Here is a 23,987-nt window from a genome sequence, read left to right as displayed (position 1 = left end):
AACCGACCCAAACCCAAATGGACCCGTACCGAAACCGAACCGAACTTTTATATTTACCCTATTGGGTCCTAAACTCCTCTACCCAGAAAATCCAAACCCGAACGGTTTTTATCTGAACCCGACCCGAGTACCCGAATGACAAGGGCTAGCTATTACCAACCTATTGTTGGGAGTTGGGACTAATGAACCAGAGAGATATATATATAAAATGACTGAACTACTAGTGATAAATTTTCAGTCTTGGTCATTCGACTATATTGGTGTACATGTTATTAGGGATAACAATATCCCACATTGGAAGTTAAGTAGAATCTTAAATGGTATATATAAGATATGAGCCTCTCCATTCATTGCCAATTGGTTTTAAGTTGGAAGCCCATAATCTGCTATGGTATCAGAGCCCGGTCCGTACATACTCAACCCAATCCACAATCGGTCCGGCCCCATAGTTGGCCCGCTGATTCATGCCCGAACATACCGAGATTTATGACGTAAAGAGCCATCATCTCGAGGGGACGTATAAGGGATAACGGTATCCCACATTAGAAGTTGAGTAGGATCTTAAGTGGTATATATCAGATATGGGCCTCTCCACTCATTGCCAATTGATTTTAAGTTGGAATCTCATAATCTAATACATGTAAAGATGGACTAGGGAAAACTATTTTCAAAAACTTCAAATACTAATGAATCTGGTATTCAACTTATTGTTACGAAAATTTCAATGAAGAGTACTCAAGTCATCAATTCCAAATGATAAATAAATCTAGTTTAGATTGATGTTTTGTTAAATTTATAACTTGGTATAGACAAAATCAGGAAATACAAAATTACTTTTTCACTAAAAATGAAAACCATAATTATTTGTGAAATAAAAGTGTAAATATTCAACTCTTGTGTTTTTTCTTTGTTGTTAAAAGGGAAAGATATCTTAAAATGATGAGGTTAAGATAAGATCTAGCTAGTGACAGCGTTACAATTTTTTCCTCCATTGAATCTCTAAACTCTAAAAAAACACACATTGCATGCGTTTTAAGGAAAGAAGGGTTTACCACTGAACCCTATCTTCTCTACGTATATATAAGTAGAGAAGCACATGTAACAGCCTCCACCACCACAATCTCCTATACAGCAACGAGCAGCCGCACAGACAAAGACTTGGAACCATGGAGAACCCTGGAAGAACCGCAAGTGGTGATGACGTGATTGCACAGACTGCGACACATCTCGAGCTTGATCTTCTGGACTGTCCCATTTGCTGGCAAGTTCTATCTTTCAGGTCTCTCTTCTTCCTGGTTTATTATTGCACTGCGATGATTTTTGGTTATATGTAATAGTGATTTGTATTAGAATAGGACAAGAAGTTTCATTTTAGGACATTGATTCGTGTAGGACAAGAAGTTTTGGTCAAGGAAACATGATGGATGATTGTTTCGGTTTCTCAAATTTTATTAGAATGTATTAGAATCTACTAAGCATATTGAGATATGTGTGATACCCAATTCAAGCCCATAAGGGTCCAATAAAAAAACACTAAAACCTAAGAGTGTGTGTGCAGTGTACATCTATATATATATAAAGTTAGCTTTTTCTCTCTTCTCATGATGCCACCTAAGCATCCACCTAACCCACATTTTTTTTATATTAAAATAAATTTAAAACATTCATTTAGTGCATATTTATGCTACTTATTTAATTAATAGAAAATTTATACAAATAAAAATAAATTATGTAAATAAATAAAATGTTAAATAAGAAATACTTTCATTTTTATTAGTTAGTGGTAATAATATAATTCAACTTTCATTTTAAATTGATCATAGTTTAAAATTTTAAATGTGTTACTGAGTTTAAGAATGTAAGTAAATTTTAAATTTATGGTAGAATAAAAACAACATTTATGTAATTGTATATATAAAATTTTAAAGGGGAAAAATCAAAATGAAAGTGAAATATTAGTTTATAACATTATCAAAAAGAAAATGCTTTTAATCCAAATTTAAATATTGAAAAATAATAATTCAAGAGAAAATAACTATAATATGTTTTGAAAATCAATTAAAAAATAAATAAAATATCAAAATATAAATAAAAAATTAACAAAAAATTATAAACCTCCCGCGCGTAGCGCGGGTCAACTGCTAGTATGTATATAATGTATATATCTCCCTCTACCTGCAGGCTGCAGCCGTTTTCAAGCCTCCATGACCATTGTTTGGTGATCAAGAGTTGTAATTGCTTTGCTTTCTCGTTGGATCACGTCACGTCTTCACCATTCAACACCGGTTTCAATTAGGTAAGACAAATATATCAAGAATATGGTTTATTCAATAGATTATGTCTCTATTTGGTTGCTAATTTCGTGGTTTGTGCTGCAACAATTGGATTTACTAGTGGAGAAGAGGAGTAAGGAACAGTTTCAAGTGGCTTTTTGGGTGATCTGTTTTCCGTCGGATCTGAAGGAACCAGAACACACTTTTGGTGTCGTTGGATAGATCTCGCTGCGAAGAAGAAGTAGCAATTGACGGTTCTTCATTACAAGGTAAACTTCATCCGAAATTCGAGTTACAAGTTGGCTAAAAGTTACAGTTTCTAAACCCAGAAATAACAAGTATCAGATTCCCGATTCAGGTTGGACTTTTGGAGAAGATATTCCGGTTATCTCTGATCAGTTGAGGTCAAGTAGACGGTGGTTACTGATAAACGAAGTGTCAGGAAAGACGCTGGAGCCTTCAAAGTCACCAGAAAAGGTAGACCTTAGTTAAACCGTAATCTGTGTTTGTATTGTTTTCTTCTGCTGCAAGTTTCAGATTGTTTCAAGCCATTTTAAGCAGTTCTCTTCCAGTTCTCAGTCAATTCCAGATTCCGGTGAGGTTGTGATCCGCGGAAATTCAATTATAAGTATTACTCTTATACATCATGATTCTTTTCCATAGGATTAGATTTGCTTGCGAACTAGTGTTGTCTTAAATAATTAGGAATTGATCATTTGATGAGTGATGAATGTTTTAAAGTGGTTGAGATAATGTTTTAGGAAAGATTAGTTTAAGATGTATGATATGTTAAATTAGATTACCATCTTTAAGGATGATGAACGTGGAAATGGTTTGCATTGAATTGACAAGTTCTTTGTAGCTCAATAAAAGTGGCCAGTGGAAGTATGAAATGTCATGAGAGATAAATGAACATGTGGATATCTTGCTTATGGCAAGGAGTATTGTGTGTTATAGCTCGGAACAGTGTTGTAGAGTAGTTGATTGTTATGTCTATTTCTATGTGATTGATGAGTGTGGTTTAAATGTAGTTTCTTTCTTCATTTTTCCTAGTAGGCGAAAAGGGTCATTTCACTGAGTAATTCGTTACTCACCCCTTCTTTCCTTTTTCCCCAGTTGTAAGTGAGAATATTGAGTAGCTACGCAACTCATTCTCGTTACTGGTGTATTTTGGAAAACTTGGGTTTTATTTATTTTTCCAGTATTTTCTTATTTTTAAAACGGATTTAATTTTATTTATAAAACTATTTTGGATATTTTCCTGGAATGGTTAAGACAAGTTATTTTTACGGTTTCTAATAAAGGAAGTTTTTTTTATAAATTTTGTGGAAGTAAGATAGATGAATGATCTAGTAATGCAAGTAGCACGCTGTCTCATTTGCTCAGGGAGACGGGGGTTACAATATCATACGATTCTATCATATAAAGAAATCTAATTATGTATAGATATTTCTCTTATGTTAATGAATAAACCAAAACATTTCTAAATTATATCAAATATATATTTTGACTGCATTTGCAAAGTTTCTCTTCTCAATACAACTATGATAATACTAACTAACTTTGAGTTTTTACATTGTATACAATATAGAATTATGCGCCGGCTACCAACGCTGGCCATTGATCATTCTCTATGACTTAGACTCTACGCATGGTCGAACACGGAGCTTCTTTGCCCGCTATGATCCACCTAGGAGGCATGGTGGCCATCCAAACCCATCAACTACTCTAACCAGATATAAAAGTAAAGAGTCATCTCTCATATATTCAAGCTTTGGGAAACAATCGTTATAGCAAGAGACACCAACTGTGGTACGTATAGTGCAAAGTACTATTTTATTGATTTTGACTTCGACATTGCTTCGTGGCTTGAGTTTTAAACCTTAACTCATTAGTTATTTTATACAATGTAAAATGGTCTAAAAGAAAGCCTATCACTGAAGGGGATACAACTTTCTCGTGTTGGAATTGATATGTTGCGGATTCAGTAGTGGGAGTTTTCCACACCCAGAATGTTCCAAATCATTTATCAAGGTAATGCATTAAAGCAATTTGTAATAAACAAAGGATATGTGCAACATGAAAGGGTTTCAAAATTATTAAGTTCTTCACTTTTGTAGTTCTGCATATATGGATTTTCTTGTTGAGTTCCCTATCAACTGAACTTCAACAAGGGATCTCCTGAAGAGTGGGGAAGTTTAGTAACTCATGAAATTGTGATGAAATTAGATTCGAAATATGCAGTTTCAAATCCAAGAATTTGTAATCTAACTTGTGTGATCGTACAGGAGATTGATGATGATGATAACGACACTGATGCTGTTTGTTATCAGGAATCCACTAAAACTAGTGACAGTTTCATCAGCTCTACAAATCAATCAACAATGATGCTGCTGGATCCATTTTACACAAATTTGGTGAATAAGCAAGTTGATTCCCAAATAGAGAAAGTCAAAGGCCTGATATCAAACACAGACAGTCTTTCTACGGGCACGTCTACTTCTTCTCATTGTGAACTGAACCTAAAGCAAGTACCACCTGGATTTGAGAGCTGTGATGCTGATGCATTCACAAACAGATTCTATGAAGAAATTCAAGTTTAACATATGTCTAGCCATCAACAAGAACTGGAGAGTACCCTTCATGCACAATACTAGGAAAAAAACACAAGAACGGAGGTTGTGAAGAAGAAGGAGAAGAAGAAACCAACTACTTCCAGCCTGAAGGGTACTCTCCTGTACTTGTTGTTGCTGGGACATATGTTGAACTTGATTTTCTTCAAAGAATATGTTTGTTAATGCATCACCATCACAGTTCTCTACTTCATGTGGTACTTCATTTTGGTTCAGATTCAGAATGAGAAGAAGCAGACGTGCCCGCAGAATGACTGTCCGTGTTTGATATAAGGCCTTTGCTTTTCACCATTTGGTAATCAACTTCATTCACAAAACATGTTTGAAATGGATTCACCAGCATCATTGTTGATACAAATTGATGGAACTGTCACTGGCTTTAGAGGATTCCTGGCAACAAACAGCATTGGTGTCGTCCTCATCATCATCAATCTCCTCTATGATGACACAAGTTGGATTGCGAATTCTTGGATTTGAAACTGCATATATCGGATCCAATTTCATCACTGTTTCATGAGTTACCGAACTTCCCCACTGTTTAGGAGATGATCCCTTGTTGAAGTTCCAGTTGATAGGAAACTCAGCAGCAAGATCTATATATGCAGAACTGCAAAGGTGAAGAACTTAATAATTTTGAAAACCATTCATGTTGCACATTTCCTGTGTTTATTACAAATCACTTGAAGGCATTACCTTGATGAATGATCTACAACATTATCGGTGAGGAAAACTCCCACTACTGAATCCGCAACAGATCCTTTCTAACGTGAGAAAGTTCTATCCCCTGTAGTAATTGACTTGCGTTTAGATCATTTGACATTGTATAAAATAACTAATGAACTGAGGTTTAAACCTCAAGCCACGAAGAAAGTCAAAATCAATAAAATAGTACCTTGCACTATACGCATTCTAGCAATGAATGAGTCATCTCTCATACATATTTAATTGTGACTCTATAAGTTATAATTTGTAAAGTTTTGTTTTTCTTTTGAATTTAAATATTAATAACTGAACCTTATAGATTTGTAAGTGGAGCCACTTTAAAGTGATCATTTCTTTTTAATATTAAAATTGCTCTCTTAGTTTTTCAATATTTAATATTTAATTTCTAATTTGTTGATGGAAACTACCATGTATAGTCAGATTTTTTTGCTAAATTATCCCTTCCTTTCTCTGTTGAGAATGTCCTTAGATATTGTAAAATAATTGTTGAAGCCAAAAAAAAAAAAGAAAAAAACTATCTGCTCAAATAAGAAGAAAAAGTTATTGTATCTTTTGCAAACTATGCACAAAGTAGTGGTATTTTTATTATGATTTCCCGAAACTCTTTCAAATTTTTTTTATAATTTTTTTTAACACATTATTATTATAATTCTGTTTAAAAAAAAAACTCAAGCAGGCCATAAATCTTGGAAACCTACAATTCAGGAAATACAAAATTAAGTTTTCATAAAGATGAAAAACATGATTGTACAATGCATCATTAAATGCATCATTAACCATATCATAGAATCTATTTTCGTGGTTAAACCCATGAAAACCAAATTGATCATATTCTTGATACCCATAATTTTCATAATTACTAGGTTGACCAACAACATTATGCGTACTACTTCCAGCATTATCGCTACAACCCTCTCCATGACGAAACCATACATAATTAAGCATAAACCCTCTATTATAAAGATGTTTCTTCACTAGATTAAACTCCAAATATTTTTCGTTTAGGCACTTACGACATGGACAGAAAATTGTATTGTTGTCACGAGCAAAAGGTTGGTTTGTTGCTTGGTACATGAACCCCCGTAAACCATTGTACAATTCCCTCGTCACATCACCGGTCGCCAGATCTCTATGATTGTACATCCATCGTCGTATTGCGTATATCTCATGCTCCCCGCTGCAAGCCATTGTTTCAAATGGCTTACATTTTTGAGGACTTTTTCTCTAGAATAAATTTGTGTTTTGTAAATGTTTTGAGTTACAAATTTAGTTCATAATGCATTTGCTATTTATAGGCAAAAAAAAACTGGTGCTATGGATATTTGCGAGGAATTTACAATGGAAAAGAGTGCTAGGGATATTTGCGAGGAATTTACAATGGAAAAAACAGGTGCTAGAATTCCAACACAAGTGCGAACTATATCCCGACAACAATGTCAAAGTCATTTAAAATTTTTTTGCCTAACTTTCGCTACGGCATTGCTAGCGAATTCCTAGGCAATTGCAAGGGAAAAAATCTTGTCTCACAATTTCCAACTCAAGTTTGAACAATATCCCAACAACTCTGTCAAAGTCAATTAAAATGTTTTCGCCTAACTTTCGCTATGGAATTGCTAGGGATTTAGCTAGGTAGTTGCAACCAACTTGCGAGGGTTTTATCCAACTTTAGCGAACGTTTGTGCCTAACATTTTTAAATTTTTTGCCTAGTTATTTTCTCGCAGTATAGCTAGTATTTTGCAACGGATGATTACTACCTTGCAAGTGGGTTGCAATGCCGTCGCAATATTGCGAGGCATAGTGCCCTAGCAAATTTGTGAGGGATCTATGAGGCGCGTTGTGGTACTCGCAACGGCCTAGTACCAGCATCGCAAATTTGCTAGGCATTTCTTCCCTAGCAAGATTCCCTCGCAATACGCGTGTTTTCTTGTAGTGAAACAAAATTGTAAATATTTAATTCTTATGTTTTTTCCTTGTTGTAAAAAGGGAAAGATAACTTACAATAATGAGGTTAAGATAAGATCTAGCTAGTGATAGCGTTACAAATTTTCTCCTCCACTAAATCTCAATATACTCTTAAAAAACATGTTGCGTGCGTTTTAAGGAAAGAAGGGTTTATAACTGCACCCTATCTTCTCAACGTATATATAAGTAGTGAAGCACATGTAACAGCCTCGAGCAGCAGCACATGCAAAGACTTGGAACCATGGAGAACCCTGGAGAACCCTGGAAGAACTATAAGTGGTGATGCCAAATAAGAGCTAAGGGAGCGAGCAGTCCAAGGAGAGAGAAGAGTTCAAGGAAGACCATTTTTGGGTACATATATTAAAGTTTGGTATGTTGGCTTTTCGTTTTGTTAGTGTTAGGACGCGTTCATATTCACTGACCTAGTGATGTATTTTTGTTGTTGTTGCTTCTTTCACCCATAAACTCTATCTCTAAAGTCTAAAACTCTTTTGGCCTTTTTGTTATACTTAGTGTTTATTAGTATATAGAGAACATTGTAAACTAGTAACCTCTATAAACCAGTATAAACCGTAGATAGTTAGTATAGAGTCGGTTTAGTGGCATTGGTTTAGGCCTCATGTCTGTGTATATAAACCCACAATTGTAAAGTTTATGTTAATAAATGAGAATGAGTTTATTTGGTAATATGGTATCAGAGCATAATACTCTCACTCTCACTCTCATCGATCTCTAACAAACTCTTCCGCTTCGTTTCATTGGAATCTCACCGGTTCTTTGCCAGAATCTCTTCCGATCTCTTCTGTTGAGCTCCTTCTTCTTCGATTCGATTCTTCTTTCTTTTTTCTCCACTCACTTAGCTTAGATTTTGTCTTATCGCAGCTGGATTTGAGTTCGTCATGGGAAAACGAAATTGCAAGTCGAATTATCGCACTCTAGCTCCCGATTCACCTGAATACGGCACTGCGGTGTCACCTCGAGGACACGGTGAGCCATCTGGTCTTCCTCCGTCTCACAATTCTTCGGGAACGGTGAATCGAGCTTCTCTTCCTCCCGATCGTGGTTCAGCTCGCCGATCTCTCTCTACTCCATCTCATGATCCTTTTGAGGTATCAGATTCACCGGATAATATATATTCACCGTATCATTTACATAGTTCTGATCACCCTGGCTTAGTCTTAGTATCGGAACCTCTTGATGGCAATAATTACAATGTCTGGTATGTTGCTATGGTTACGAGCCTTGAAGCTAAGAACAAGCTAGGATTTCTTGATGGATCTATTGTTAAACCAGATGAATGTGATCCGTATTTAAAGATTTGGTCTCATTGCAATTCAATGGTGAAATCATGGTTGTTGAACAGCGTTTCTAAGAAGTTCTATTCCAGCATCTTGTACATCAAGTACTCTTCTGACATTTGGAAGGATCTTCACACTCGCTTTCACAAGTCCAATCTTCCTCGCCTATACAAGCTTTGTCACCAACTTCACTCTCTTCAACAAGGCAGTTTGGATCTGTCTTCATATCACACTCAGACTCAAACCTTGTGGGAAGAACATTCCAATATTCAAACTACTCCCCACACTGTTGAGGATCTTCTTGCAGAAAAGGAGACTAATCTTGTTATTGACTTCTTGATGGGATTAAATGAGTTCTATGACAATATCCGTAGCCGCATCCTCATGAAGAAGACTCTTCCTTCTCTCTCTGAGATTTACAATCTCTTGGACCAAGATGATAGCCAGAAAACTGTAAAAGCTCCTCTTCACTATGAGCTCAACTCTGCTGCTTTTCAGGTATCACACTCACAGTCTCAAGGGTTCAGTAAATATTCTCAGTCTTCTATCACACAAGGAGTTGGTAATTCGGATCAACAAAAAGGAAATAGAATCATATTGTACTTTATGTGGTAAAGCTGGTCATGTTGTTTATAAATGCTGGAAGAAGCATGGGTATCCTACCAGTTTCAAGCAAAATCAGAGGTCTGAAAAAGCAGTTGTTGCAAATGTGGCTCTTGATGAGGTTTCTTCTGAAGGTGGAGATACTTTTGGTGATTTGTCATCATCTCAAATTCAACAACTTATGTCCTTCCTTGCCAGCAAGCTTCAGCCTCCCAGCACCACTCACACACCAGAAGTTCACTCTGTCTCAGTTTCTGCACCTTCTTCTTCATCCACTGGTCCAATGTCTGGTACTTTTTCTCCTTCTGTCCTTTGTTCTTTTACCAGCATTGATCGACCATATGGCTGTTCTCTTTATGGCAACATTCCTGCCATTTCTGCTTGGGTTATAGATTCAGGAGCTACTAATCATATTTCTCATGAGCAATCTTCTTTGCTTTCGCTTAAACCTATTCACAATGTTGTGGATCTTCCAAATGGAATCTCTGTGAGCATTGTTGGGATAGGAACTATTCATTTGGGCAATCTAATTCTTCATGATGTCTTATATATTCCATAATAAGACTCTCCTAAAATCGACACTCTTGAAGTTGAGGCAATGATAGGCTTTGCACCTAAGGGATCGGGGGATCTCTTAGATCAAAGGATGTGGAGCGAATGGTCGCACAAAGGTTGCGGAAGAGCCTTTGATTTACCGAACTTGGACTTGCCTATGGATATTACACACCAAAGAAAAGAACAAGATAGAGTGATCTAACTTAGAAAGAGTTTTTGATAAAAGATTAGATGAGTTACAAATGAGAGGTAGAGGGGGATTATATAGTAGAAGGGAATGAGAGAGAAGTGCCTTGGAAATACACAAGTGCCTTGGAAATACATTCATGCAAGACCATGGACCAATTCTTGGAAATAACAAAACAATAAATGCAAGAATGAAGAGAAAAGATAGAAAATGGTCCAAGGCAAAGTGTTGGGCCTTGGACCCACGAATTTGGCTTGATAAATGGCCTTGAAAGTGTTACTTATGCCTCATTAAAAACTTTGTCAAGAAAACCCAATTGGACAAAACTTGACAAGGGAAAAAGAGTGCATAAGCAACACTTAACCCTTTACCGAACCTTTTGAGTCGTGATGATTCTTGAGGAGACTTGAGCCACGTCTTCTTGCTTCTTGTCTAGCTCCCTAAGTCTTCTATTGGTTGATGGGTTGAGCTCTTTAAGCCTTGAGTGTGCTGGAGGATCTTCCGGGATGTCTAGTGCTTCCTCCGCTTTGAGCTGCTCCTCCGCTACGTGCTGCTCCTTGTCTTCTTGCTGCTCCTCGTCAACGGCTTCCTCTACTTCGAGCTCCGGGTCTTGCTCGACCATAGTCATATCATTCCCCAATTCAAGTTCAATCTTCTATATGTCAATGCTTTAACAAAAAGTATGGGTTGTAGAGTCTGGTTTGATGACAATTCTTGTGCTATACAAGATCCTACTCGGGGATCAATGATTGGAAAGGGTAAACAAATTGCAAATCTCTACTTTCTGGACATAGAGTCTTTGTCGAGTCCATGTTTCTTTCTCTTACCATTGATTCTACTCATACTTCTTTTTGTTCTTATAATTCATTAAGCAATATTTTGATATTGTGGAGGGTTCATGGAGATTGGTGACCATCCAAACTACTCTAAACCCCATGGATTAACAAACAAGTGAGGATTCCTTATAAATTTACAGGGTGGCCTACCCACTTTGTAAACTGATAGATTGCAAAGTGTGTCTCTACCCACTTTAAATCTAACACTTTCATATTTTAGCTTTTGCAAGTAAAAATTGAAATTTATAATCAAATTTTTTGTAAAGCATTGCATCTTCTGTGATATATCTTTTTAATATTAGAATAGCTCTCTTAGTTTTTCAATATTTTTTTTTCTAATTTGTTGATGGAAATCACCATGTATAGTCGAATTCTTTTGCTAAATTATCCCTTTGTTGAGAATGTCTTTAAAGGTTTTGAATTATTTATTATTTTCAAATAAGAAATCAAATTTATTGTATGTTTTGCAAAGTATGCACAAATTGGTAATGTATTTTTTTATTATAGTTCCGCAAAAAAAAAACAATTGAATCCTCGACACCATTGCACAGTGCCTCCCATAAAGTATACTACAATTTATAAACACAAAAAAGTAGACCTCATGTTTTCGAGTATTAGGGCACACAAACCAAAGTAGCTAGGACCGACATATTTGGAGGAGTGAGTAAGCCTATGTTCCCTTGAGTGCGGATCAAGTCGACAACAGTTATATGAGACTCTTGATTTGGAGTATTAGACCATGCACATTGGTTTGTCCCATCTGTTGGTCCCTCTAATTTGTTTTTATTTTTTTGCATGTAGGACAATTGATATAATTTGAAGGTTGAGCATTGGTGTATCTTGATATTTTGTCCCACCATTATAAATATAATATATTTTGTTTTTTAAATAATTTTTTAATTTAAATTACAAAAGGAAAAACATATTAAATAGATTAATTACAAAAGGAAAAATATAATAAATATTGGATTAATATTAAACATATTAAAATTACAAAGTTACAAACAAGGATTAAGCTTGAAAACATACAATAAAGACATTAAAAACATTTGACATAACCATAGAAAGATTTTACCAACATTTTATTGATCGACATTCTTAGAATTTTGGAAACCAATTGCCTCTCTAGCCGATTCACTGTGTTTGGTGCAAACCAATCTGTTCAAATGTAACAGCAAAAGTAAAAACAATAAATTTGAGCACTGGGAACCAAAATACCAGAAATATAATTATACTCAAAGACAGCAGTTATTCTATTTTTTTAGATAGAAGATGTGTAAAAGTTCTAATACCTCTTCCTTTCCATTACACAGACAGTAAGAAACATCTGATATGAAATGAAGTTGCTTTCAGAGTAACGTAAACAAAGAACAATGCACCAGACAAAAAGAAGATAAGAACTTATACATTTAGAAGCTACGGCCATAAGAACCCTTTGGGATATCTTTAGAAAAGGAGGCGATACTAGTTATCAGGTTAGAGAGAGGCACCAAAATACACAAAGAATTTGTAATAGAGATTAACCCCACGTACGGTTCGGAGGCCGAGCCCCACCCCAGCAGATTCACATGTTGACAAATTTGTGGTTAACCCTTATGACTACTACAATACTAGTACCAACCAGCAAAAGCTGATACTGCATTAAGCCTCACAATTCTAACATAAATCAGAGATTCGCGAACCGGAATCTTCAACTACCTCGCCAATACGGTGTCCCGGATCGGGAGTTACGCCGCCGTTCTGCTGAAGCTCATCGGCATTATCAACATCATCCATTTCTTCGTTGTTGTGGTTGTTGTTCTCTTCGTCTTCTTCCTCCATATCTTCCTCCTCTTGTTTCGGTTTCCTCGCCGCCGATAACCCCCCTCGCTTCCGTCGTTTCCATTTCCCTCTTCTATCGGCGACGGAATTGGAAAAAGGGTAATTCAATTCATACGGCTCCTCGCAAAAGTAAAATTGCCCATAGATACAATTTATATGGGTAAGTCAAATCCCAATTCTAGTTCGGATTTTGAGGGAGATAAAAGATGAGAAACTCGTTTCTATATTGCAATTTTACCTTCAGAAGCTGGCATTCTTGTGGACGAAGATGGAGAAAGTGAGGTTTGGTTTCTGTGGAATCAAAGGAAGAACCAAACGTATAAGACTTGCTTTCTTTGTCTTCTCTGCTCCAAGTCGCTCTGATTTCTAGCTCGCGAGCAACACAGTAAACCTTTTTCTCGGAATTTATTTCGTCGAGAGAGAGTCGAGAGAGAGAGAGAAAAAGAGGAGAAAAGAAAATGATCAACCCCGGAAAAAAATTCTATACCCACTTAACTCACGACCAATAAGCCCATGACACGTAGGCGGAAGGACCAGCTTCAATTGTCCCGTTTTTACGAACGTTTCTTCAGTTATTGAGACATTTAGATTTAAATTAAATCATGAAAAAGGTTGGGACCATGGCTGAATACGCCGATAATCATGCTCTTAGGGCACACAACGGTCTTGAAGTTGAATTGTGAAGTCTTGATAAGTTTCATAATTACTTCAATAAGAGATCAATTAAGGCTTTGTAAGCTAATTTGAGTGTCAACACAATTTTTCTTGTCCCAGCAACTTTTCCATATTATATAGTCTCTTAGTTTCTTTTTCCGTCAACTAGTTTCCTGGTTCCTTAGCCCCTTGAGACTAATTGAACTAACTTGTTTTAGCCCCCTTGAGACTAATTGAACTAACTTTTCTTATCCCCCTTGATAAGATAACAATATCTGTAACTATTATAACCGAACCGACCTAAACCCAAATGGACCCGAACCGAAACCGAACCGAACTTTTATATTTATCCTATTGGGTCCTAAAATCCTCTACCCAAAAATCCAAACCCGAACGGTTTTTATCTGAACCCGACTGGAGAACCCGAATGACAAGGGCTAGCTATTACCAACCTATTGTTGGGAGTTGAGACTAATGAACAAGAGATATATATAAAAAATGACTGAAATACTAGTGATAAATTTTCAGTCTTGGTCATTCGACAATAATGGTGTACATGTTATTAGGGATAACAATATCTCATATTGGAAGTTGAATAGGATCTTAAATGGTATATAAAAGAAATGGGCCTCTCCACTCATTGCCAACTGATTTTAAGTTGGAAGCCCATAATCTAATCCATGTAACCATACAATTGGTTTAGGCTATTTGATTATAAATTTTTGATGTCATTATAAATGCAAGAAAACAAATGTAAACTGTTGATAATGAAGGTCGTCAAAAATCATATAGTAGTAATAAAACTAGTACTGAGTAGGAAGGCTTTTATTGAATGATCGGATAAGAAAAAATAGAGCCGACCAGCATAATACAAGATATGTTTCTCTCTCTCAATGCCTAGATAAATATGTCGAGAACTACAATAAAGAATTTGTACTAACTCTCGCTCAATTTGATATAATGAAGCCCCAAAAAAAAGTTATTAAAAATAATACAGAATTTGTTTTTCTAATAATAAAAGGCCCAAAGGCTTTAAAATTCTTCGAACCGGGCAGGTGTCATAACGGGCAGCTAGCTTGTGAATCATGTGCTGTGTCAAACTAAACAAGAGATGCTCGTTCTGCAATACCGAACTGTGCCTACATTGGCTCTTACACGGATCTAAAAGCCATGTTTTTGGTGCACACTATAATGACTCGAAAATGTGGATTTGCATCGGCAGTGAAAGAAAATATATTCAAACTGTTGGGATCATGCTGTGTTTTTTTCTTATAATAATATCTACCAAAATTATTTTATATGTCATTATCTAAATATAATTTTTCTAATGTTTGAAAAGATAGTAACTACTATTCGAAAATTCAATCCAAATTTATAAGGTTTCAAAAAGTAGTTTATTTATATTTTTATAAGTTTACAAACATACAATTAGATAAAATATTAGATTTTCAGTGGCATTTTTAATAAACAAATTTAGAGAAGGTGTATTTCCAGGAAAAAATATTATTGATGAAATTGTATTTTGAAATTAATCCAAAATGAGAAACTAGTCTAAAAATTAATTGTATATTACTTTTCAGATAAGATATAGTCATAGTTAAAGATCAAAACTTAGAAAAAAAATTATTACATGTACGAAAGAAGATAAAATATAGTCATAGTCAAAGATTTAAACTTAGAAAAAATCATTGCATGAAAGGAAACAATGGTTTAAGACACGACACCGTTTCTTTCTGTACGTGTATATAAGTAGCAAAGCACATGTAAAAGCCTCCACCAGACCACCAGACCACCACCACCACATCTCTTATATTCTTTGATAGGAATGGATAACGCCGCAACCGCGGATCAAAGAGGCAAAGACTAATCTCAAGTGTTGACGATGGGACGGTCTTTGATACTATTCGACCTTGTTCTTCTTGACCGTCCCCTTTGCTGCCACCCATTGACGAGTCTTATCTTTCAGGTCTCTCTCTTCTTCTTGGTTTATAATTGTTTTGGTGGTAAAAAATAATAATTTCACTACTTACCAGTCCGAGAAGGATGATTCTGTTAAAATTTAATCTTTTCTCAATTGGCTTAGTTTCTCTTCTCTATACAACTTTGATAATATTAACTAACTCTTTTTTTACATCTCAGTGTGAAAATGGACATATAGCTTGCTCTTCTTGTTGTGTTATGCTGATGAGTAATAAATGGACCTCCTGTACTTTGCCCGTTGGTATATATAGATGTCGAATATTGGAGAGACTTGTGGAAGCAGTCTTTTTACCATGCCGAAACGCCAAGCATGGTTGCCCGGAAAACTCTCTCATGGCAAACAGTTAGTCGACCATGAGAAGGAGTGTGATGGTTTTGTGTGCTATTGCCTTGTACCATTTTGCGACTACGCTGGTTTCGATAAGAATATCTACCTACTATTCTTTCACTGTTTGCCACAAGGCTAGTTACTCATCAAGGTTCAGGACTGGCCAGTACGTTGACGTTGACGTACCACAAAACATGTAAGAGACGATGTTAATCCTTCAGGAATATAATCATGGTCCATTGGTTATTCTTCAGGCTTTTAAGGGGCCAGACAGGTTGTATGTGACCGCGAACTTACTCGCTGCTCCTTGTGCTACAATAGGTTGGAATTTTGGCTATGATCTCATTTGCCGGAGGGGAAATGTAGAGTTTACAGATACAATTGACGAGATGAATAGGATTCAAAGGGTGAGTTTCGAATCTCCTGGGGTGAAATCCATGTTTGTTCCTTACCCTTACCTGGATGAAAGCTTGGTAGTCAAGATGGAAATTCGCATTCGCGAACTAAGATATGAAGATGAGGAGGAAGAAGACGACGATAAAGAAGATGAGGAGTAATACTATTATATCATATCTATTGTAGTAGGTCATTGAGTTCATATTCAGTGGCCTATAATGTATTTCTGTTGTTTGTTTTTTATGTTGTTGCTGTTGTAGCTTCTTTCACCCATGTAGTCTATCTCTAAAGTCTAAAACTATTACATGGCCCTTATTGTTTAACTTAATGTTTAATTCTTTCTCTTACCATCGATTCCACTTATACTTCTCTAACCCCATGGATTAACAAACAAGTGAGAAGTCATCTCTCATCTATTCAAGCTTTAGGTCACAAGCGTTATAGCAAGAGACTGTAACTCTACTATGATTCAAGAAGTTGAAATTTGTAATCTTATAGATTGCAAGTGTGTGTCGACCCACTTTAAATCTATATTTTAGCTTTTATAAGTAAAAATTGAAACTTACAACAAAAAAGAATTAAAAGAATCTTCTGTGATATTTATTATAAAAAATAGAATAGCTCTCTTAGATTTTCATTATTTTTTCTTCTGGTTCTAATTTGATGATAGAAACTACCATGTATAGCCGGATTCTTTAGCTAAATGATCCATTCATTCCTTTGTTGAGAATGTCCTTAAAGGTTTTGAAATAATTGTTGAACCAAAAAAAAAAAAATAAGAACAAAAAGTTATTGTAATGTTTGCAAACTATGCACAAATTGTGGTATATATTTATTTATAATAAAACTCTTCCTTGTTAAAAATACAATAAAAAAGATTGAGATATCTGAAGGAGTAACCCTCTGTTTTCATGAGAGCTGATCAAGTCGACAACGGATGGGACACTTTATTTCGAGTATTAGGGCACACGACACTTGAATTAGAAAACCTAACGAATGTACTATACGGACGTTACAATTTCGTAGCGTATTCAATAATATTTTATATAGACTTACATGAATGATTTCATTTTATTTAAATATTATACTTTCAGTCTTTCACAAGATTTAAAATATATTATAATCTCAAGGTATATATGGTGCCTAATAGATATATATCGAAAACGAGGTTAAAAAATGTTTGTTGACGACAAATATCAAACAAAACTAAACTTGGTTGTAAAAAAGAAAATTTCGATTGAATATAATTTTACATTCGTTCGAAGAAAAATTTGTGTCCTACTACTACAAGTCATTTAGGGAATACAAATAAAAGTGAAAAGTTATTACCTTAGCTAAATATGTCTTAAGAAAGTAGGTCATTGTAGATAATAGAAAAATAAATTAAGGAACACACCAAAATGACAAAATGCACCCACCATAGTAAAAGTCATGTGAAATATAGTAATACATAAATTAAAACCAAAATAACATTTGTTGGATTTTTTCTTGCAAGAATTTTTATCAAATTGCAAATGGATAATATCTCATTGCATAACTAATATGATTGGATATTCAAAGGGGCATCAAATCTACGAACAAGGAGGTCATATGGTGCTTAAATCTTCCAATGGGATTGGTGTATCCATCACCATCCCTATAGGTTATAATCGACATACTTCCGCAATTAATGGCTCGATGGAGGATATGAATTGGCATTTTTTTCGCTATCTTCAAGAACTCTTCATTAACATTGGCTTCATCCCCTCTATTCATGTCATCCTGTTCATACCACAAAATATTACTAGTCAATGTACGATTCAAAATAGTATCCATCTAGCTAGCGCAAAAGAGGTAGAACATAATGAAGGTGTACCTCACAGCCGGTCATGTCATTCAACAGACGGGTATTTCTAGCTATAGCTCGAACGAGTTCTGGCCTGGATTTTAACCAAGAAAACATAGTAGTAAAGCTGCGAAAATGACGATTTGAGTGTCTTTAACCTCCATGGACTCGTCAGATGTAGGCACCGTGTTTGTCTCTTCCCATTCGCCAAATTTAAGATAAGATCTCATGAGAATCTTAAACTGCTTACATAAAAGTACAAGCAAAATGTCAATAGATATATATGATTAATTTTATCTTACTTCAGACATTAATTAGTATAAAAACTTTTTATGATTTGACCATGACCATATATGATTTTAATTTTAATTTAACCTCTACTAGTGCTCCTTGGACAATGTAGGATTCGTCTTCTTCAGACCTACTCATGCTTTAAGACTCTTCGAAAACATTGAGTGTAAACTTGAAGATGGGTTTCATATAATCTGGTAGACTGTCCACCGAATCTGGAACCAATCTGGATCGAGTACTTTTATATCAAGCATCTATCACTAAAGAGAATGTAATTTCATATAGATAATGTAATGTAATTATACCTCTCCATGCACTCGACAAGAATTTTGGTTTCAGGAAAAAATGCAAATCTATCGCATGTTTCATCAACAATGGTGTAGAGCATGAAAAACTTAGCCGCTAAAACTCTCTCATGTGAAAACTGTGGCTGGACCTCAAATGTGAAAAAATAACATTCTACCATTCTGTCTCTGAAGTAAGGTGGGAGCTTAGCTGCAAGGTCTTGCTCCTTCCACCACCTACACAACAAAATACATGTAAGTATCTATTTCATAAGAGCTTTCAATCTCATAACTATATAATAAACACATATGTACTTTTTTGTGTGTGATAAATATAACAATTTAAATATAATACTTGGTAAGCGTTTCCACCTATTGAATCCAATGCAGCTGTAAGAATCTGAAGTTTAGCTTCGAAAACTGGAGTAACATCTTGTCATGATCTTCTTCTTGCTCGTAAAACGAAATGTATCTCTTTGCGAATATCGTTTTGTTATTATAACGCTGAGGAATGTAAAGAGATATTTTTATAAGCCTCGAGATATGAGGTGGGAGATTCTGTAACAACCCATCCCGGTGGGAACCCCTATCACATGGCACACCCCGCCATATGGCAGCTACAAGCGCTGCAGCGCATCGACCCTAACCTCTCTCCTGTGGGCCGCCAAACTGCGCAGGCCACTTGCTCGCAACCCCCTGGCCCACCAGGTAGGTTATTGGTGCGCCTGACGTTCCTCGAACCCAGGTCCTCACCCTTTAACAACCTTCCCACCGTGTAAGTTGTCACCAATTGATCTGCAGGTCAATTGGTGACAACTTACACGGTGGGAAGGTTGTTAAAGGGTGAGGACCTGGGTTCGAGGAACGCCAGGCGCACCAATAACCTACCTGGTGGGCCAGGGGGCTGCGAGCAAGTGACCTGCGCAGTTTGGCGGCCCACAGGAGAGAGGTTAGGGTCGATGCGCTGCAGCGCTTGTAGCTGCCATATGGCGGGGTGTGCCATGTGGTAGGGGTTCCCACCGGGATGGGTTGTTACAGATTCCCTCCTTCAGCTAACAACACCAACTGGCCAGGTGTGAATCTCAATGCTTCCTCCAAGATCTTCTCTGTCTGTGTCTCCAAATGTGCGGCTTCGTATAAGCTTAACATTCCTTTGGCATCCACGACAAGACACTCCTTGAAGGTACCATCTTTCCGTTGAAATCTCTTGAACACATCTGTTTTGACAAGTGGAGCATTTTGTCAATATGAAAGGGAAACAAAACATTAGCTAGAGATATCCTTCTCGTACCAGAAGACATATTGTAACCGTATGTCCTGAAAATCCAAAAGATGGTGGAAACTATTAAATTGTGGGCTTCCATTCTAGAAGCCTAAACTCACAAAACAACGTCGTTTTACAAAACTATGATGCCCCGTCATTGACATGGTGTCGACTGACTCATTGATGTTAAGGGGATAACTAATACTGTTTCGGTATATGTTGATTTTAGCTACTTTCATATAGTTTTTTTCTTTTAACTCTTGATTTATTATTTATTGCAAATTATGAGAACTGTTACCTTGACGATTCTACTACAGACAATTCTCTCCGACCCTATTAGATTCACCATAGATTACACCCTTTTCTGACGACACCTTCTTCTACATGCGTAGAATCTCGGCAAACGGTTCTAATTGTGCTTGTCTCCTTAATCTACAAATTAATAAATCACACTATCTGGACGTCGAACCCCAGACATCTTGGTGTAGAAGCTTTCAACAATCCTTGCTCAACTACTAGACCAAAGGAGCTTCCACACTTTCATATAATTTAGGTTGAAATTTTTTTAGTGAATTTGATATTTACCGGACATTATGGTCTTAAAAAATTGTGAGCACCTAGTTAGAATTGATTTTGACAATTTTTTCCGATAATGAGATTTGCCGAATTATAACTGTGATAGATAGAAGGCTGTAAAAATAAATCATTTGACTAAGTCATTTGGCTAATATTTTAGTATACATCAAAAAACAATTGAATGCAATATGATGAACGATAAAGTTTGAAAATGTTATACGTAAGGACGACAGAAAATGTCTGAAAATGAAATATATTATTTGTCAAATATATTATTTTGACTCTTGAATTTTTCAAAATATATTATTCTGTTAGTATTGTTGGTCTTTTGTAGTTTTGTTCGTGTACATAAAAAGTGAAGTTTGACAAATTCAAGAGTCCACGAAAAAAGTATACACATAATTATTTTCAAATCAAAGTCATTAGTTTTCTTCGTTGAAATTAAGGACTAAAATCTGATGTGCCTTTTGACCATAATTTATATACTAGCCTATCCTTGCATGTTCTAAGTAGCTTTGACTTATATTGACTAAATAAAGGACAAATTTTGCCCCTGCTTATTGATTGATTTAATTAAATAAAAAAAGGAAAAAGAAAATGGACGCAGACCCCACTCCACCACCATCTTCTCTCTTCTTCATCTTCAACCACGATCTTTTCTTCATCTTCAACCACGATCGAGCTCCTCTTCCGTTTAACTCCATCGTCTCTCTCATCAACACGAGAAGCAACCCAACAACTGAGGTAATACACTTATTCGTATCCATTGTTAAATTCAAAACTCGTTGGCATGAAGTGGAGTTGCTGTGGATTGTATTTGTTCATCCCTATTGAACTATTCTCATTGTAGATTTGGATTTGATCCGATTTTTCTTATCCTCATTGTCAATTAGGGATATGAGTCGAAATGGGTCGACTATTTTTCATAATATGTGCATTGTAACAGTTCAATCGAATTGAATCGTAGGAATGTATTCGAAAATCAGTAGTATACGCTGTAGTACATCTGGTAGAACTTGGTATAACTACTTGGGCACAACTTGGTATAACTATAATGGTAAAACTTGTAGTACAAATGGTACTCTTTGGTATAACTATGAACACAACAGAGATTCTAATGTTAGTTATCCTATTCTATTTCAGGCCACAATGAATAAAAACCTTCGAAAAATCATAATATATGATTATGGGGGATATTATGCAACAAGAGAAAATGAACCAAGATGGAATTCAAGAGATAAAGTTCATCAATCTCTTAGAATGGAGACAGAGGAGGTCACTTATTCTGCAATGGTGAACAAGATATGCCGGAAATCAACAGGAGAACATGGACGCATGAAGAAGAAATCTACCATCGCGAGCTGATTTGAGAGTCAGAGTTCCCGAAGTTGATTGATTGTATTTTGATGTAATATCCTATTTGAACAATTATGTACAACTTGTTTTTGTTATGGTACAACTTGAATAAATTTGAATTTGATTTTCGGACTTTCTTAAGGCAACTTATTTTAATGATATTTAAATTGATATATATTTTAAAATAAAAATCTATATTCTTATATTTAAAAAATATTTAAATAATCGAAAGAAGGATTTATTTTAATTAATTTAATGATCAGGATTTATTTGAATTTTTAATAAACATGAATTGGAACTAAATATAGAAAACTTAATAAATATAAATATGAACTGAATTAGAATTTCATCATGTTATCCAATATATATATATAAAATAAGGAATCATGATTTTTATTATTATATTTCACTATAGATATCATCATATTCTAAGTTTATCAAGAAATACCTTACACATTAAGGGTCACTTTCTTATTTCAAAAAACATATAATTAGAAAAGCTAAGAAACAAATGTTTTCAAAAATCTTTATGCATGTACATGTGGTATATGTACCTCAATTAATTAAAATCATATGTACAACTAAAAATATTTTTGTTAAACATTGTATAACTAATTAGAACAAAAAAAATAAAAAAGTACAACTTGCCAAAACGAGTACAACTTGTAACTTTGGTACAACTAGTGCATTTTGGCGGCTACACATGTGTCTTTTGGCGGCTACACGTGTCTAATGTGGATCACGTATTTGTTGTTTGGTCCTTTTTTTTTTTCCTACACTTAAGAATTTTTACAAAATTCAATTTCAAATTGAAATTGAAAGAGGGAATCGGGAATCGGGTATAGCTAGGGTTTACTGTCCTTTTACTCTCTTCACTTCTTCTCCTTCTTTCTTTCTGGGTTGGTGCGATTTCGTCTTTTATTTTGGGTTTGTGATTTCTGAGAATGAGCTGCGAATCTGGAGCATCGGGAATCTTATGTGGGATTTCTGTGGTTCTCTTCTTGTGATAGGGCTGGGAATATCGTACAATAAAGTGTAACTTGTTCTTCGTAGTACAACTAAGTATAATTTGTTCTTCGTCGTTGTACAACTAAGTATAAAACTAGTTGGTTGATTTTCTTGGTTTGATTGTAACTTTTCCCTTTCCTTATTGGCTTAGCTTTGTTGGTAACTTAGAACTTACTTTATGTATTTGGGTTGTAATTTTTGGTTGTAAAACTAGTATTTTGTAATGGTACAACTACTATGTAGTTTTACCAAGTTGATCTTTTAAATGCAGTTGTATAATGGGAACTCAGAAACTTAACAAACAACATATAACTTACTAGAATAGTTCAAAACACATCCAAAAACACATCAATCCATAAACCAATACAAAGAGTTCACATATAAAATGACTCAAAACCCAACGTTAAACAAATCAATCTCAAGAGTTTACAACTTAACCAGAATAGATCATCAATTATCCTTCTCATGGGACTTAAGGTGTCATAGGAACCAGTCCAACTCATGGGACTTAAGGTGAGCTCTCAAAAAGTTCACTGTCCTTGTGATATAATACTTAGCAGATAGCTTGAATGGCTTCATGTACTCGGACAGATTGAAGTACATGTTCAGCGGTTGCATTACTTCTGTTCCCTCCTCGGATTCCTCCTCGGACTCCTGCAAAACAACATGGATATACTAAGTTTTCCCAAGTTGTACCTTTTGAATTTCGAATTGAAATAAACTAGTTATACCAAGTTCTCCTAAGTTGTACCTTTTCAATTTCTTAGTAAAAAAAACGAGTTCACACAAGTTGTACCATTATATCCAAGTTGTGCATACCGTTGAATCCCCAGAATCTGATTCCGGATTTGACTATGTTTTTTCTGAATCATCTCGACGAGTCTCATCTTCTCCTACGATTGCATATGTTGGCTTTTCGACTTCACCTACTGGATCTGTTTCTTTGTTAAAGCTTGCGTTCTTTGTACGCACCATTCTTCTCTTCTCCTTGACACAAAACCAACAACCGAAAATTACAACATACTCGAGTAATAAACGAAATCAACACCTAAATCGACAAAACCTAAATCGAGAACACCTAAATCGATAACATTCAAGCGGATCTAACATAAAATACCCAAATAATTGAAGGT

General features: G+C 35.5%; 2 protein-coding genes and 1 pseudogene across 3 annotated transcripts; all 3 read right to left on the bottom strand.

The window, feature by feature from the left end:
• Positions 1 to 394: 394 nt before the first annotated feature.
• On the bottom strand, positions 395 to 503 carry LOC111832062 (annotated as a pseudogene).
• Positions 504 to 12,022: 11,519 nt separating this feature from the next.
• On the bottom strand, positions 12,023 to 13,364 carry LOC17896227 (SWI/SNF complex subunit SWI3C). 2 transcript variants are annotated; one of them, XM_006303022.2, is made up of 3 exons: positions 13,131 to 13,364; positions 12,770 to 12,969; positions 12,023 to 12,229 (listed from the first exon to the last, which is right to left on the bottom strand). In XM_006303022.2, exons 1-3 carry the CDS (start codon positions 13,144 to 13,146, stop codon positions 12,206 to 12,208), a joined length of 240 nt encoding a protein of 79 aa, XP_006303084.2. In that variant the 5' UTR covers positions 13,147 to 13,364; the 3' UTR covers positions 12,023 to 12,205. The 2 variants fall into 2 exon arrangements, with proteins under 2 accessions (XP_006303084.2, XP_023643873.1); XM_023788105.1 differs by lacking the exon at positions 12,023 to 12,229 and having other exon boundaries at positions 12,301 to 12,969; positions 13,131 to 13,355.
• A 4,440-nt stretch (positions 13,365 to 17,804) lies between these two features.
• Positions 17,805 to 20,014, bottom strand: LOC17894035 (terpenoid synthase 1). Its single transcript, XM_023787563.1, is given in 7 exon segments — positions 17,805 to 18,011; positions 18,106 to 18,169; positions 18,515 to 18,592; positions 18,672 to 18,887; positions 19,006 to 19,201; positions 19,685 to 19,867; positions 19,942 to 20,014. Coding segments are annotated over 7 exon segments (1,017 nt in total).
• Positions 20,015 to 23,987: the final 3,973 nt, after the last annotated feature.

The sequence above is a fragment of the Capsella rubella genome, unplaced genomic scaffold, assembly GCF_000375325.1.
Source record: "Capsella rubella cultivar Monte Gargano unplaced genomic scaffold, Caprub1_0 scaffold_2, whole genome shotgun sequence".
NCBI lineage: Eukaryota > Viridiplantae > Streptophyta > Magnoliopsida > Brassicales > Brassicaceae > Capsella > Capsella rubella.
Note: the sequence above shows the minus strand (reverse complement) of the source record. Positions and strands in the feature narration are given on the sequence as shown.